The sequence below is a fragment of the Solea solea genome, chromosome 6 (genome assembly GCF_958295425.1).
Source record: "Solea solea chromosome 6, fSolSol10.1, whole genome shotgun sequence".
Classification (NCBI taxonomy): domain Eukaryota; kingdom Metazoa; phylum Chordata; class Actinopteri; order Pleuronectiformes; family Soleidae; genus Solea; species Solea solea.
Genome location: NC_081139.1, coordinates 1,454,679 through 1,469,826, shown reverse-complemented (window position 1 = coordinate 1,469,826; position 15,148 = coordinate 1,454,679). Strand labels below are relative to the sequence as shown.

The following is a 15,148-nucleotide window of genomic DNA, read 5'->3' as shown; positions in this document are numbered from 1 at the left end:
GTCCAAATTTTGACAAAAAAGTCATACTATAGTATGTCGCCCAAAATTTGACAAAAAAGTCATAGGTAGGCATGTTGTCCAAATTTTGACAAAAAAGTCATTGGTTAGTATGTCGTCCAAATTTTGACAAAAAAGTCATACTTTAGTATGTTGTCCAAATTTTGACAAAAAAGTCAAACTATAGTATGTCGTTCAATTTTTGACAAGAAAGTCATACTATAGTATGTTGCCCAAAATTTGACAAAAAAGTCATTGGTTAGTATGTCGTCCAAATTTTGACAAAAAAGTCATACTGTGGAAATTGCATTGAACAGGTAAAAACAATTTCTCAGCTTGAGTGCACAAACTGTGTGCCTTGTTTATTGAAAACCGCGTAGCAGAAGTAAACACAAGATGAGGATGAACAGTCACCAACCAACCAGCACAGGGCTCTACGTCATCACAAACATGGTTACTTAAAGGGACCATGATCCCAGAACAGTCCTTCCTACAAGCATAACACAATAGGAAACATCTCCTGACATAAGTGTATAGAAACACAAAGTGCAAGGGTGAATTATGTAAGTCCATTCACTACAATACTATAGTATGTCGCCCAAAATTTGACAAAAAAGTCATAGGTAGGCATGTTGTCCAAATTTTGACAAAAAAGTCATTGGTTAGTATGTGGTCCAAGTTTTGACAAAAAGTCTTTCATAGCTTGTCGTCCAAATTTTGACCAAAAAGTCATACTTTAGTATGTCGTCCAAAATTTGACAAAAAAGTCATATTGCCTGCTGCTGCGAGGCATTCAAGTGAGAACGCATTGCAGCGCAAGCACAATCTTGTTATTCTACTGTGCGTTTATTCTTAAAAGTTTGCCGCGTAACTCATCCCACAGTTTTGAGAAAACCCCCACACATCTTTTGTCAAAACTTGCGGTTTGATCAGGAAAAATAGCGAAAAACTGCAAATAATTTCCACATACACATGACTGGGAAATTATCAAAAAAGGTGTTAGAAACTTGTCTCTCTCTCTCTCTCTCTCTCTCTCCCCAAGTTTTAAAGGCTGATTCCACCAAAATACCACTTTGTCGAAATACTTCAAGTTTTAAAGGTTCAATCCACCCAAATGTTCCTCCATTACCAGCACAAGTCCTGCACCCGACGACAACAGAAAGAACAGCAGGCAAGGTCAAAATGTTGCCGCAGAATTTTCTAGTATTATATTTGTATTGTTATACCAAGCTGAAAATTTCACTAGAAATAGGATGGTACATCTATAATATTACTTTACTGTACTATGAAATGATTTCCATATTGAAACCTGTCATTTCTTTTAACTCTTTACTGGGCAAAGAACTACAGTATATGTAGTAACTTCCACAGACATTCAAAACAGTTCCAAATGTTCAAAAAAAATGGTCATATGGCTCAGTTCTTCTCCAGGACAGGGGACCAGGAAACACTGTTCTAAAATGTTCTGACATAATTTTCCTTTCATTTTATATGTGTTTTTCTTGTATGTTCTATTATATACTCTTTTCAGATTTGTTTTTATCATAGAGGGGCAAGGATTCATAAAGCTCATAAAGCTAATAAAGCAACAAACCTCAGAGTTATGGCTACACTGCAAAGCTCTTTGGCTCTGTCTATTAAGAGACGTAGTTTAGCAGGTAACTGGGTAAATGATAACCTATGACTGCTGCAGGAGCTGTTATAAATTAAATATACAAAATATATCTATAAATGTTAGCCGAGAGTTTTTTGGCACCTGCAGGCTCAGAAAGCATAAACGGCATGCACAGTTAGAGTTGTGTAGTGGCTCTGTACTGTGGGACAAGCTGCCAGAGGAAGAGTTTAGTAGCTCAAGGCTAAAGGGACTATAAAGAAAAATCAATGGGCTGTACAACTGCTGTATGATGAAACGCTAAGCTAACACGGTGCGGTGTGGTCCCTTCACAGACCTTGATTTTCTACATGAAAATAACACATTTTGAAAATGTCCTTCAATAATCCAATCCCATTTTTAATTTCCAAGTATTTCAATGAGTGCCTGGTAAAGGGTTTAAAATATTTTTAGACTTTGTTGGCAGCACCACTCCAAAAAGCAGCATTTATCATCACTTGTGTAAATGCAATAAATGAGCTTTGCAAAAGTTTGGTTTTGTGTTTCTTGAGGCCATTGATGACAGTCACTGCAGTTTCCACAAAGCTTGTCATTTTTTACTCACAATTCAGCTTTACCAAACCTGGCTGGATGATGGCTCCTCCTACTAAAAGAAAAACTGGAGAAACGGTGATGACAGTGCATCACTCACATTACATCACGTCCCAAATATACAATATCATTTGTCTTTGTTATTTTAGTAAACTCCAGATTTACACATTTATAAAACATTTATACAAAAACAATAATACAAATTGCTGTACATACATCACATCTCACAATTGCTGTGCAGTTCACAATGTTATTGTATTTGTGCCTCTATTAAATAAACTAATTCAAATAAATACATTGCTAAACGACACACTTTTATTACTATTGAACAGTAAACGGCACTGGGTGTGCAGAATGTAATTAAAGGCAATGTTTTTTAGGTCTGTATTAAAACCACACTGACATGTACAGATTATTGGTCACAGTAATGGTTCTTCTTGTCAATAAAGGCCACTTCTTCAGGCAATTTCAATGTATAAGTGATGGGGAAAGAAATCCATATAAGTTCACTACCGACAGGGAACAGACGAACTGTGAAGGAGGCTAATAATCCTTTCAAAGGCTTGTTAGTAGAGGAGTGAAATGCCGATATATATCCTTAAATAAAAGTGACTTGGCATAATGTGTTAGCATCACAGTCCATAGCTCGTGTTGGTCAGTGCTTAAGGATTTTCCTTTGGTATTTGTCCAGGAATATTTATCTTCTGGCCTAAGGTGTTTCTGGGGCTGGAGTTGGCACAGCTGGAGTGGGTTTCAGGCGTGCTGCTAGTTCTGTGAATGAACTGCAGGAAGTTCTCCTGAAGGGAGCCCTCATGGCTGGATGCCCCAAACTCCACAGGCTGGGTCAAGCAGCAGCGTCGAAACTTCACCAGCTCCTCTCGGATCTGTCTGTTCAACATGCCGTAGAAGAACGGATTCACCGCGAAAGAGGAGTAAGCCAGCCAGGTGACAGCCTCCTCCAAGTCCCCAGGGCTATGCATGGAGCCAGTCATGGACATTTGTAGGTGGAAGATAAAGAAGGGTAACCAACAGACCAAAAACTGGCCCACGATGAACACCAAAGTAAGTGCAGCCTTGCCTCCGCTGAAGGCCCTCTCTGGAGATAGTCTTTGGGGCAGACAGCGGGCGGTGGAGATCATGGTGGTCTGGCTGTTGATGGAGTCTGAGCGATCCTTAGCAGGGGTCGTATTTGCCCATGTTGGCACAGCGGGGACTTGCTGCAGGGCTGCAGTGCGTGCTACTTTGTAGACGGCACAATAAACAGCGAAGATAACCGCTACAGGAACCAGGAAACAAACCATAATGAAGAGCACAGCAAATACGCTTCTTAGACGACTGTGGCTTGCGTGTAGAGAACAATGAGCCGCCGCGATGGAGCTCTGGTGTCCATAAGCCGGCCATCCGAACAGCGTCACCAGAGCCACGAGAAGAGACTTGAACCAAATGAGGAGCATCACACCAACAGCGAGGTTGATGGTCATCTTGACTTCGTAGCGCATCGGGTGCACGATATAGAAGTAGCGCTCCACGCTGATGGCTGTGATGGTGAGAATGGACATGCAGATGAGGAAGACGTTAAGAAAGATGTAAACCTGACACTCGAGAACAGTGAACACCACAGTGCCAAAGAGCGGCGAGCTGGATATGATCCCCAGAGGCATGAGGAGGATGGCACACACCAGGTCCACCGCGCACAGGTGACACACAAACGCAAACCTCTTCACATGAGGCGCTCGAGCGATGGCCACCATCACACCGGTGTTGGCCAACAAGGCGATGAGGTTAAGGGTCACCATGCAGAGCAACCCGAAAAGGTCTTTGATCTGTGACTGGGAGCTTGTGACGACATTCACATTGGCAGGCACGGTGGGATTGAGCTCCCATAGGGCGGTGGTGAGATTTGGAATGGATTGGTTTGGCGGTGAGGCGAGCATGGGAACAGTCTTGTCGGCCATTATTCACTCACAGCTTCCTCCATTTGCTTCTCAGATCTCTTCATGTTTGGATGTATCGTACAGTCTGTAACAAGAAGAAGAAAAGACAGTCTGGTGTCAGGAGTTGGTCAGCTCTAGCAATCCATCAAATATCATGAAAATAACTAACATCCAAGGATATATTAAAGCTTTTTACTACTACAAGGAAGTTAAGCTTCAATATGCAGGACCATTTTCTGCTATTTTTGAAGTTTTGAGTATTAATATGTCTTTCATGACATGTGCCTGGCAGCCAACAAAATTGGATTAGCTGGAATCTCAGTAAATCACTTCTCATTGACTAAATTTGGAGAACTCTTAAAATAATTAGAATAGAAGTTATCAGAAGATAATGGAAGAAGTTTAATAAGTCCCTGAACTTCATTCATGTCGGATGAACAACAAGGCGGTGAAATAGCAGACAGGCCTACTGGAATTAGAGTGGATCATTTGGAACGATATGCAAAAATGTATGACCTGGTCACATCTGGACTTGAAAAAACCCACTGTACCACAGCAGGGATCACAGCAGGTGACAGGGAGGGGGAGGAGGCAACAATCCTCCCCCTCCCTGTCACATGCAGGTAAGTAAGGTTTTCATGGGCAAATCGAATAATACTTGGAAAGAACATGTCTCCATAAGTCAAGTTTCTAGGCGAAGATATGATCTATTTAACTTTGGATTGTCTATTTCAGGGGAATCAACTAACAAAGTTAAAGGATCAAAGTCCTGCTCCCCAAAAAAAATCCAATAAAGAAAAAGGCTAAAAATATCAGGGACTGAAAGTGATCATGTATGATCTGTACATGACTAGTAATCACAGCTTTAGCCTTGATAATAATATTTATTTAGGAGTGGACTGCTGTAGGTCAGGACAGCAAAAACCTTCTCGTCCACATCAACAGGGTGAGAAGGTGAAGTCAGTCTCTAGCTTTAAATTCCTTGGCTCGACAGTGATGGAGGAATTTCCCCTGGGCATCAACAACAGTGGATCCATATTTAAGGACACAGAGGGAAAAACCTACTACAGAAGCTTTTTTGATAAACTTATGTCCTCTGCACAAAGCCAAAGGAATCATTGGGAAGCTGTTTCCAAAAAGATGAGCACCATCTCCTGCTCCCCACAGCATCCACAGCAGAACCACAGAGACACTCAGCACCTGTTTCAACTGTTACTGTCAGGGACAGATGTTCACAGCTGTCTGAGCCAGGATTACAAGGACATCGTTTCATTCCACGAGCCATGAAACTCCACAATGTCCCTCCCCTCAGCCCCCATCCTGGTTCTACTTCCCACCTATGACATGGAAGTTTGAAAACCTCTACTGAATACTTAAAAGTGCAATCAGGGTTTCTCTATGGCTAACAATCTATAATCTATACAACTGTTGTCCAAAATATACAGTTTTTTTTGGCTTATGTTTAGCTGATTTTCTTTCCCCATCTGATAGTTTCATTACCAAATGATGATCGAATGTTTATCAATGACTAGATTAATTGTTTTTCTTAACAATTAATACAAGCTTTCTAGTCTTTCAGCTTCTTAAATTAAAAACATTAAAACTGAAAAGACATTTGAGAACATCATGATTTCCAGGTTTGGTAAACACTGATCGACATGTTTCAACAGAATACTCGATTAATTGAAAAAACAATCGACAGATTAAGCGATTCTAAAAATAATCGTTAGTTGCAGCTCTATATATGTAACATTGTATTATATATAATAAAGATTGCTCTATATATGGAGGAGATGGTGTACTGTGTGAACTTTGAACTTGCATCTTACATAATGCAACTGATACCAAATATGTCATCAAGAATAAAAAATGCAAATAAAATAAATCATAATAATAAATCAAAACATAACAAACTTCATTTCTGCTTGTGCATACTTACCCATATACGTCCTCTCTGTCTAGACAGGTAAAGATCCAGGCAACTCGTCGTATGGCGTTTGAAAATCTCCAGGTGTCCAGTTCCTGTTGCACATCACATGCATGTGTCTCATTAAAAATCACTGATCGCTGGTTCCATGGTGATTTCAGATTTCACCACCCCTCCTCTAGAAACCCTCTCATTCCCGTCTTGTTCTGTGTTTGGCAGTGACAGTCACACATTGTATTGTGTGTGTGTGTGTGTGTGTGTGTGTGTTTGTGTGTGTGATTGTCTGTTGTTTTTTTTTCATACAGACACACAGTCCACTGTCCACAAGCAGAGCTCAGTCTCTGCTGGGTCCCAAATGACACCAGATTAAAAGGAAACACAGTTGTCTGTGCTCAAGTCATATTAATTACTGGAGAAACTTGCTTGCTTGCTATTTGTAAAAACCTTTTTTTTAGTACATGTAGATTAGATAATATGCATTCACATTTAATGTAAATATTTAACACATTAATAAAACAATTACTATTTCTACTACAATGGTATAATCACCCAAAATTACCATTGTCAATTGCAGGAACACAAACAAGTCTCTTGAAGCTCAAAATAGAAGAAAAGGAAGGAAAAAAAAATGAGAAAATGCGGAGTAGTAGTAGTAGTTCCTTTAGTGTATTTATTGATCATTGGTTCAAGCAATGTCTGAAGCAATTTACATTCAATGGTAGTTGCTCGCTACTGACACCATATGGTGAAATATGGTACCACCGCAATGTAGCTGGAAGACCTGTTGGGGCATGAAATCCGCCCAAAGCTTCTAATGACATTCATTATACCACGTCTTTGCTCTACAGAAGCACTTTGAGTGCTCAGAAAAACAGATGGATCCCTGTGCCAGTGATTAGACACATCTGCAAACATTCATCCACCTGTACACATCCTGTGTAAGGGATACCATTTATTCAGTTATATAACAGCAACAGCATGTGGCAAATTCCTTCACCACATCCAAGACTCTTTTTTTCTGAGGGACAGATTTATGTTTTCATTTCCCCTCGGATTACATATTGCAATGTGTGCAAAAGGTAAGCTACTCATACCAGAAACTGCAATGCCAAATAAAAAATAAAACAACAGGTGCAATAATATGACATTTCGAAAAAACAAAACAAAGATAGTGCAAATGTTTACAAGCCATTTTTTGATTATTACAAACCAAGATCGGGCAAAAGCAGTGAAAGGACACGTTCTCTGTCATGATAACAACACAAGATAGTGCGAGTCGTCTATAGACTGACGTTTTACAGGGTGCAAAAGATAAGGCACAGATAAGGTATCCATAATGCAATCGTCTCTACAATTACTTATTAAAAACAATCACCGGATTAGATTATGAAAAGCACAGCCAAACTTTTGGCTTTTTTTTTAATGAAGCTCCGTATACAGAAGGATTGAAGGATACTTGTCTTTCAAATGACCTGCCTGTTTTCCTTTGAGCTGGATTTAGTACTTCATCTTCAGCTCCAGCAGGTACCGCATGCGACACTGGTTCTCCTTGTAGACGAGATATTCGCTGTTGCTGAAGTAGGAATCTGCGTACTGGGGCTGCTTTATGGGTTTACCCTGAGGCACAGAGACATCCTTGCCCTCCAGTTTGATGATGACGTCCTTAGAAGGATCTTAACAGACAAGACAGGTAGAAAACTATTTTACCGTACAAATAATGCAGCATGGTACATGGACTTGAGCTTCATTTAACACTGGGGTTATTCATTTCATTCATTGCATGTGCCAATCCCAGCTGATGAAGAACCATTCACTCACACACTCACAATTTAGGGCAATTTAGAGAGTTCAATGAACCCCTGCATGTTTTTAAACTGGTGGGAGGAAACCAGAGTACGCACAGAAAACTCCACCCAGAAAAGGTCCAGACCTTGAAACCAGCAACCTCCAAGTCTTTTTAATGCTTGTTTATGTTTGATAAACACATGTTCAACCCCTGCTGGATAAATGTTGTATAGGTCAAAAAACCCAACTGATATTAGTATAATCATTTACAATATTTTACAATAATTAATGCTACTCATATGTAAATAAGATCATAGTGCTAAAAACATTAGGACACATTTTGAACTATCTTGACTGAACTTAATGCAACAGTTATATAGAGCTGAAACAATTAATCAATTTTTAATCGATTACTAAATTAATTGACAACTATTTTGATAATCGTTTGAAGCTTTTTTCATGATTATAACAAGATTCCGATTGTTTAAGTTTCTTAAATGTGAGTGTTTTCTTCATTTCTTTGCTCTGGAGAACAAAGAAATCATTCAAAGTGAATCATTTTGGTTTGTGGACAAAACAAGACATTTGAGGACATCATCATTTCCATGTTTGACGAACACCGATCAACAATTTTTAAGGTTTTCTGATATTTTATAGACCAAAACGATTAATCGAGAGAATAATCAACAGATTAATCGATTATGAAAATAATCGTTTGTTGCAGCTCTACAGTTATACATCTGCCCCTGGTCTCTCTCTTACTGCCCCATTTCTCCTGCCAGACATTTCTCTCTGTTACTGACACCTTGTGCTCGCTCATTGTGTGAACTGTGAGGTTTCTGTTCACCTCTCTCTGTTTCTGTGTGACTCAAGAGCAGAAGTTCTCATAAGGAATGACAACATTTCTGCATTAACCACGCCCACTCCAAATTTCTGTCCAATCACACAATAGCTGTTGGACATGTGTCAAGAACAAGCTGCAAGAACTCCCAAACGAGGGCTGCAAAAAAAATAATGACGTCATTCTTTTCTCATTCTTTTCTCGCAGCCCTGGGAGAGAGAGAAGACATTTCTCTGTACTTAGTCACAACATTTGCAAGTCAAAGGCCGGGCTCATGTGTTCACCTTCAAGTCCAAAGTCATCCTTGCAAGAATCAAGCAAGTCAAGTTGTATGAATACAGACGATGAAGATGATTTCCCAGATATTCCACATTTCCAAGTTCATTTTCAACTTCGAACAGCAACAGAAACCATACAATGTAAGGACTGCGTCATGGTCACATACAACTCAATTGTTGTTGAATAATTAACATTAAGAAAATGAAAATAAATGAAACGACAGAGCCTAATATGTAAAGAATACTGACACTAGGCTAAAAAATGTCAGGTTTCACGCACTGATCTCGTGTATATCTTATCTTAAAACAGCAACCAGCCGAGTTCCCGTCTCATCTTCCTTTGTGGGATTTCGAAGCGTCGAATCTCACCTCACGTGGTTTGGTTGGCGTCGCTCGGTTGCCAGGTTTGTACGCAAGGCCGCAAACAACCGACACCCAATGTTTTCCGTGTTTCAAAGACAAATTGTCAATATTTGGGAGAATTTAAATATTCCATAAGGGTTAGGGTTAGGGTTAAAATGATCCATTTCAAATCATTTTAATCAAGTGCAAGTTGAGTCTTTTAGCATTAGTCAAGCAAGTCTCAAGTCAGACTCCAGTCTAGTGTCCCCTTCCTCTGATAGTAAGTGAACATTTTGACTTAATTTACGTGCATCAAACGGACCTTGATACCGTTGGCTTCGCTCTAAAATCGCGATGCAGTTTAGGATTATTTCACATATGATGGTCCTTTTACAGATGAGCTTTTACAGTTCCATGCGTCTTAACTTTAAGTGAAAACATGAAGGTGTTTTACCTGGTTCCACTTCTCCTCGTGCCACCACACTGTCATAGCCTGCAGGAGCCTTTCTTAGGCTGCCGTCATCTTGGGTGATGGTGTGTTCTTTGCCAAGGGCGACCTCGTTCAGGAACATCACTCCAGTGTTCTTAGAGGTTCGTACTGAAAACAGATGGGACTTTTCTTTAGGTGTGCCATTACGATTGCAATCACATCATTATCATCTCCTTCAATATCCCATACAGCCTCACCGTAAGCGGCAGATTTGCTGTTTTCAGACGCGAAATAGATTCCACGCCCGACGCGGCCTCCGGAATGAGGCATTATCCTCAGACCGCTCTTCAGGATGGCTGCCACCACCGCTATGTTTGTACCATGCCACAGCAGACGGCGGTTCTCCAGACCGTCATTTGCTTTAAAGCGCTCACCCTGTAGTGGGAAATAAATGCATATAAACGGTATATTTGAACGGAGATTACAGGTTTCCAGTCTTTTGTATTGTATTAAACCATTTTGTGGCACTTACCTCTGATTCCCGATCGACTTCCCAAACATTGACAATTGTTGGTTTACGACTGGGGCACAGTGTTGCTTTAAGGTATTTTTCTATGACCTTTAAACCGAGGGGAAAAAAAGCATCACTCACAGCAACAGAGCACTCTGTATCCATGAAGTGCTATGATCATTTATGACATGAGTACCTTGAACGTTTCTGTACCCTTGTCCAGTAGTGAGAGGGTGCATTTGAGAGAACTGTAGTCTTGGTCCCGAGGGTGAGGAACCGTCTCGATCATCTCTTCCTGAGCCTTCTCCGTCTCTGACTTCAGAGTCTGGGCAAGCTCGATGTCAGCCAGCACCTTTACGCAGAAACAACAGTGACTTTATACCGAGAGAACATCACGTCCCAACAGTAATGTGGAGACACAAAAACTCACCATAAGCATCTCTTTCTTCTTCTCTACGATCTCTTTGTCGTCGATGGTTGGCGGTCTGTTCCGCCCAAAGTTGTGAGGGATTGTGGTGAAGAACTTAGAGGAAAGCTCCTCCAGGCGCGCTCTTCCACTCTTTTTGTTCATGGCGGCCTCAAGTTCCTCCAACACTTCAAAGCCCTTTGCGATCTGTACTTTACTGAGCTTTCCCAGAGGCATTTTCTTGATATCTGTATAAAAGCCACACACACACACACACACACACAAAGTTGTCATTTTTTATTTAGTTTGTTTTTGCTATAAAAAATGTGTGTGTCTGTTCCTTCAGTTGGGTACAAATTAGATCTGAAACAATTACTCAAATAATCGATCACTAAATTAATCATCAACTATTTTGATAATTGATTTATCGGTTTGAGGGTTTTTTTCATCATTTAAATATAAAAATGTTAGAATAAAATATGCAACAATGGGAATTATGTTAGAAACGTGTTGACATTGCTGAGAGAAGAGAAGTATTGTGTTAATACAGACTTTTACACACAAAAAAAATCTACTATGGGTTAAGTGTCAAGTATTTTGTGTGACCTACTCTTACACGGGTTTAAGAGAAGCCTTACTTTCTTAAAACTTCTTCCTAAACCAGTGTTTGTTCTACTGTTTCATCTCCAAAGATCTCTGCAGTGTCTGTTACACCAGGTTTATCCAAGACAATCTGCTTCTTCCTTTTTATCACAGTTTGCTGACACAGGTTGTTCATCTGTCCACAGCTTGTATGAAAACAGAGAAGTGAACTAAAGTGGAACTAACCGCTGAAGTAGACATTGTGTTACCTCAGGCTTATTGCGCTTGCTCTTTTGATTTGATAAATAATCAAATAAATCAAATAAAGTGCGATTCATATAATGTTATGTTGTCTACATTCATGTGATTCCTCATCAGGATAAACAAGTAAGAGTTGATTTACGTTGTTAATATGGAATTAAAAGCTTTGATGTTAGATCTAATGTGTGTTTTGTTTTGTTTTAATTGCATGGTGCAAACAGTTTTTCCAGGTGATCACAGAAGTTAGAACACAACACGTAACAATGAGGACTGTGTTAGAAAATGTGTCGACAATGCAAAGCTAAAGAGATGTCTTGGGTTCGGTAAAAGCAGACGTCGTGACCCTCTGTAGCAACAAATCAATCATTTACACGCTGCACTCTGCACCTTCTGATCTACACGACTGAAAGCTGCTTTACTAAACCCAGCAGGTCAGTGTACGCATGTTAGACGACTGCCAACATGAATGCATTCAGGGCCGGGCTGACTGAGACACACCTACCTAAGTTCATACATTCCATGGCCTCCTTGAACATATCGTTGCTGAAAATAAGCTCAATGAGGTCTTTTGTAGCAGCATCAAGGGTGCAAGGCAGGACATTTTTAGCCTCTTTCTTTCCATCAACGACGTCCACCTGCAATTTAAAAATGTGCACACACAGTTTTGAAAGTTTAAAAATATCTGACACATTGAATCCAGGGCCTCACATTCAAACTTGGTCCTTTTTTAATGAGATTACCTTGACCTCAGCATCTTGGTCTCCGTCCACCTCAATCAGAGTGTACTTCCCAGAATGAGACACAAAATTTGTGCGATCGCTCCAGTTGTTCTTTGTCTTGTCCTTGAATTTTTTCTCAAAGTCCTTGACAGCTTGCTCGAGCTTGGTGTAACAGTTAAGTTTGGATTGGCCCACTTCCCCCTGAATTTAAAAATGAAATTACAAGACAGTCACTCAGACATTATCACCATTATTATGGTCATTTAACTAAAGATCACAAGAATCAATACAGGGTGAGAGTGAGTGAGTGAGTGAGTGAGTTATGGTATTCTTAGTTTGGTCAACTACACTAGCAGTTTACACAAAGTGGGACAAACTTACCACTCTTCCCCATCTGTTCCAAGTATAGAACTGGTTGGTTTCTTTAATCACTTGAATGACGTAAAACTTGTTATTATTGTGTCCAACGTTTGTCTGATTCAACATACAATCATAGTCCTCGTGAATCTGGAAGGAGAAACAACACAATAAGGTTTGGGCAGCACATGCACATGAGGATGTCTGAATGTGACATTTACACTCTCTCTCTCTCTGTCTCTGACCTCTCCAGAGTCTGACAGCGAGCACTGCTCGTCCACCTTCCTCCTGCCTTTGACCTGTGGACCTGCAGCCAGCAGAGCCTCTTTGGCTGAAGTGAAAGCATCCTTGGGCTTCGGCGCCTCCGGCTCCTCCTTCACCTGCTTCACCTTCTTGCCACCAGCCTTGGCAGCAGAAGCAGCTCGTCTCTTCGGTGCCATGCTGCTGGAAAACCCTGCGAAGTGTTTGTTGGACACTCACTGCCTGATGGACATGGGCACGATGCCTGGACAAGCTCAGACATGTCCCTCAGCTGACATCACAAAACAAGACTGAATAACTACGTACGTGAAGTGAGTAGTTACAGTGCGCAGTATTTGTATGAAGCAATACAACAATTAAACCCTAACACAATGAATAAGAGTGATTTTTCTGTGATTTCTCTTCCGCATATTATCACCAAACTACATATTTAAAGACACGAACTCACCTGTTTGACCACAAAAGGCGTGAAACACAAACACAGCTGGAGAACGAACAATCACACGCGATCGCTGCTGATTTCCAGGAAGTTTACAGGAAGAGGCGGAGCTACACTGTCATTTCTTCTTCTTTTTCTTCTTGTTGTTGCTGCTGTTGTTGTTGGACTTGACTGACGTCAAGACAGAGAGAAGAGCAACACCGCCATCTTCTGGCCATGTGTGTTCCTCACATAGAGCTGAATGCAATAGATTTAACCCTGTAAAGCCTGACACGTAACATTTGGTTTTGTTTATAGTTTTAGGGCGTTTTTGGCAACGTTTTGCTCACAATGATGTTCAATTTAGAAATAAAAACATAACATTTAGAAAATCTACAACACTTGAGGCAGTTTTTCTCTCTGTTTTCTTTATTATTACATAAAACCTTTTGTGGTCGGCACAAAAACAGTCTGTGTCCTTGTTGAGACACGTGCACTTCTCACAGTAGACATGACATTTCAATGTACTTTCTTTTTCCCTCTTCTTCTAATCAGTTCGACATCTAAAAATACACATACATTGGTTAATATAGCATAACTTCTTGAAAATTAGCAAATACTTTCCTGCTAAAAGGGTGTGGATGATTTAATGACACTAGCCATTTTCAAAAGGCCAAAATAAAAACCGTCCACTGTCTGCAGTGGAGTGACAATCCACGAGGAAGCAGAATACAGGAATCAGATGATTTACAAGAGGAAATAATTGATTATGTTAAGATAGGTTGTTCAACATGGTCTTTTAATAAAGGAAGAATGAAATAGTCCCAGAGTATTGTAGTGGCTGTAGTGACAGCGCCCCCCACAGGCCCAGAGAACTTACACATTATTGAACATGCTGGTGTTTTCTCTCCTGCTGGTGTTTTGGGATTTGTGTGTGTTTTTGGTTTTTGCAGTGTGTTTCTGTTGATGCAGGTCTTTTGACTTTCTCTCACTGTCAGAACTGAATTGGGAAAAAGTTTGGAACATTTTTTTTTATTTTTGCTGCGGAACGAACTACAGAAACATTTGAAACTTCTTGGTCTCACTGTATGTTTTTAGGAGAATCCTGAAACATTAGGAGTCAGACACATCTGTAGATTTATGATTGTGATCCTGTGCTTATTTGACTATGTTATGTTTGTATAGGATGTTTGGCTGCTGACTGTTTGTCTGTCAACTTGTTTTACTGTGTTTGTTTGTAAACTTTTTAGTGATTTTTAGTCTCAATGTGTTTTTTTCCCCCTGGTTAAATTAAAAAAAAAGAGTAATTGCCATAGAAACCCGCCTTCCATAAAGCACACAATTATACACTTAAAACACCTCTTATGGGTAGTGTATGCACTCTCTGTCAATTCTCTGCCAGAGTTACGGTGCCGTTCTGTGGTTCTGTGGTGCCAGGAACAGGCTAAAGCCAAGTTCACTGGACTCAGAGTCTGAGGATTCACACTTCATGAGTGGTAAATGACAGGGGATCACGACATGCTATGAGATCTTTCACCAGGAGGAGAAGGTGATCGTAAACATGTGGTCACAAAAACACACGAGAAGTGACACGTGTGAACGCTGTGGTTTTACAGTAGAAGCTGCATTTCCCCACACACACACACACACACACACACACACACACACAGTACCTCAGGGACACCAGGCACTTGCCTGTTTTTCTCTCGGTGCTGGGGGACCTTTGTGATGCAGTCTCAGAAAAAATGGAACATTTATACCTGAATGAACATAGAGTCAATAAGACTATATTGTATATATATTATATACCACAGAAAGCTACTGTGAATATCACCGATATGTCCCTGTGCTCATTGTGGATATGTGCCGCAGGTGCACCCATGGTAATTTGGTATG

At 40.3% G+C, this 15,148-nt stretch overlaps 2 protein-coding genes across 2 annotated transcripts; both read right to left on the bottom strand.

The window, feature by feature from the left end:
* Positions 1-563: 563 nt before the first annotated feature.
* gpr61l (G protein-coupled receptor 61-like) lies at positions 564-6,254 on the bottom strand. Its single transcript, XM_058632080.1, has 2 exons — positions 6,074-6,254; positions 564-4,219 (listed from the first exon to the last, which is right to left on the bottom strand). The coding sequence occupies exon 2, from the start codon at positions 4,153-4,155 to the stop codon at positions 2,863-2,865; it is 1,293 nt and encodes a 430-aa protein (XP_058488063.1). The 5' UTR covers positions 4,156-4,219; positions 6,074-6,254; the 3' UTR covers positions 564-2,862.
* Positions 6,255-7,070: 816 nt separating this feature from the next.
* On the bottom strand, positions 7,071-13,384 carry parp3 (poly (ADP-ribose) polymerase family, member 3). Its single transcript, XM_058632075.1, has 11 exons — positions 13,283-13,384; positions 12,819-13,027; positions 12,598-12,723; positions 12,238-12,417; positions 12,000-12,132; positions 10,679-10,902; positions 10,445-10,600; positions 10,270-10,356; positions 9,995-10,172; positions 9,762-9,905; positions 7,071-7,734 (listed from the first exon to the last, which is right to left on the bottom strand). Exons 2-11 carry the CDS (start codon positions 13,011-13,013, stop codon positions 7,559-7,561), a joined length of 1,599 nt encoding a protein of 532 aa, XP_058488058.1. The 5' UTR covers positions 13,014-13,027; positions 13,283-13,384; the 3' UTR covers positions 7,071-7,558.
* Between the last annotated feature and the right edge of the window lie 1,764 nt (positions 13,385-15,148).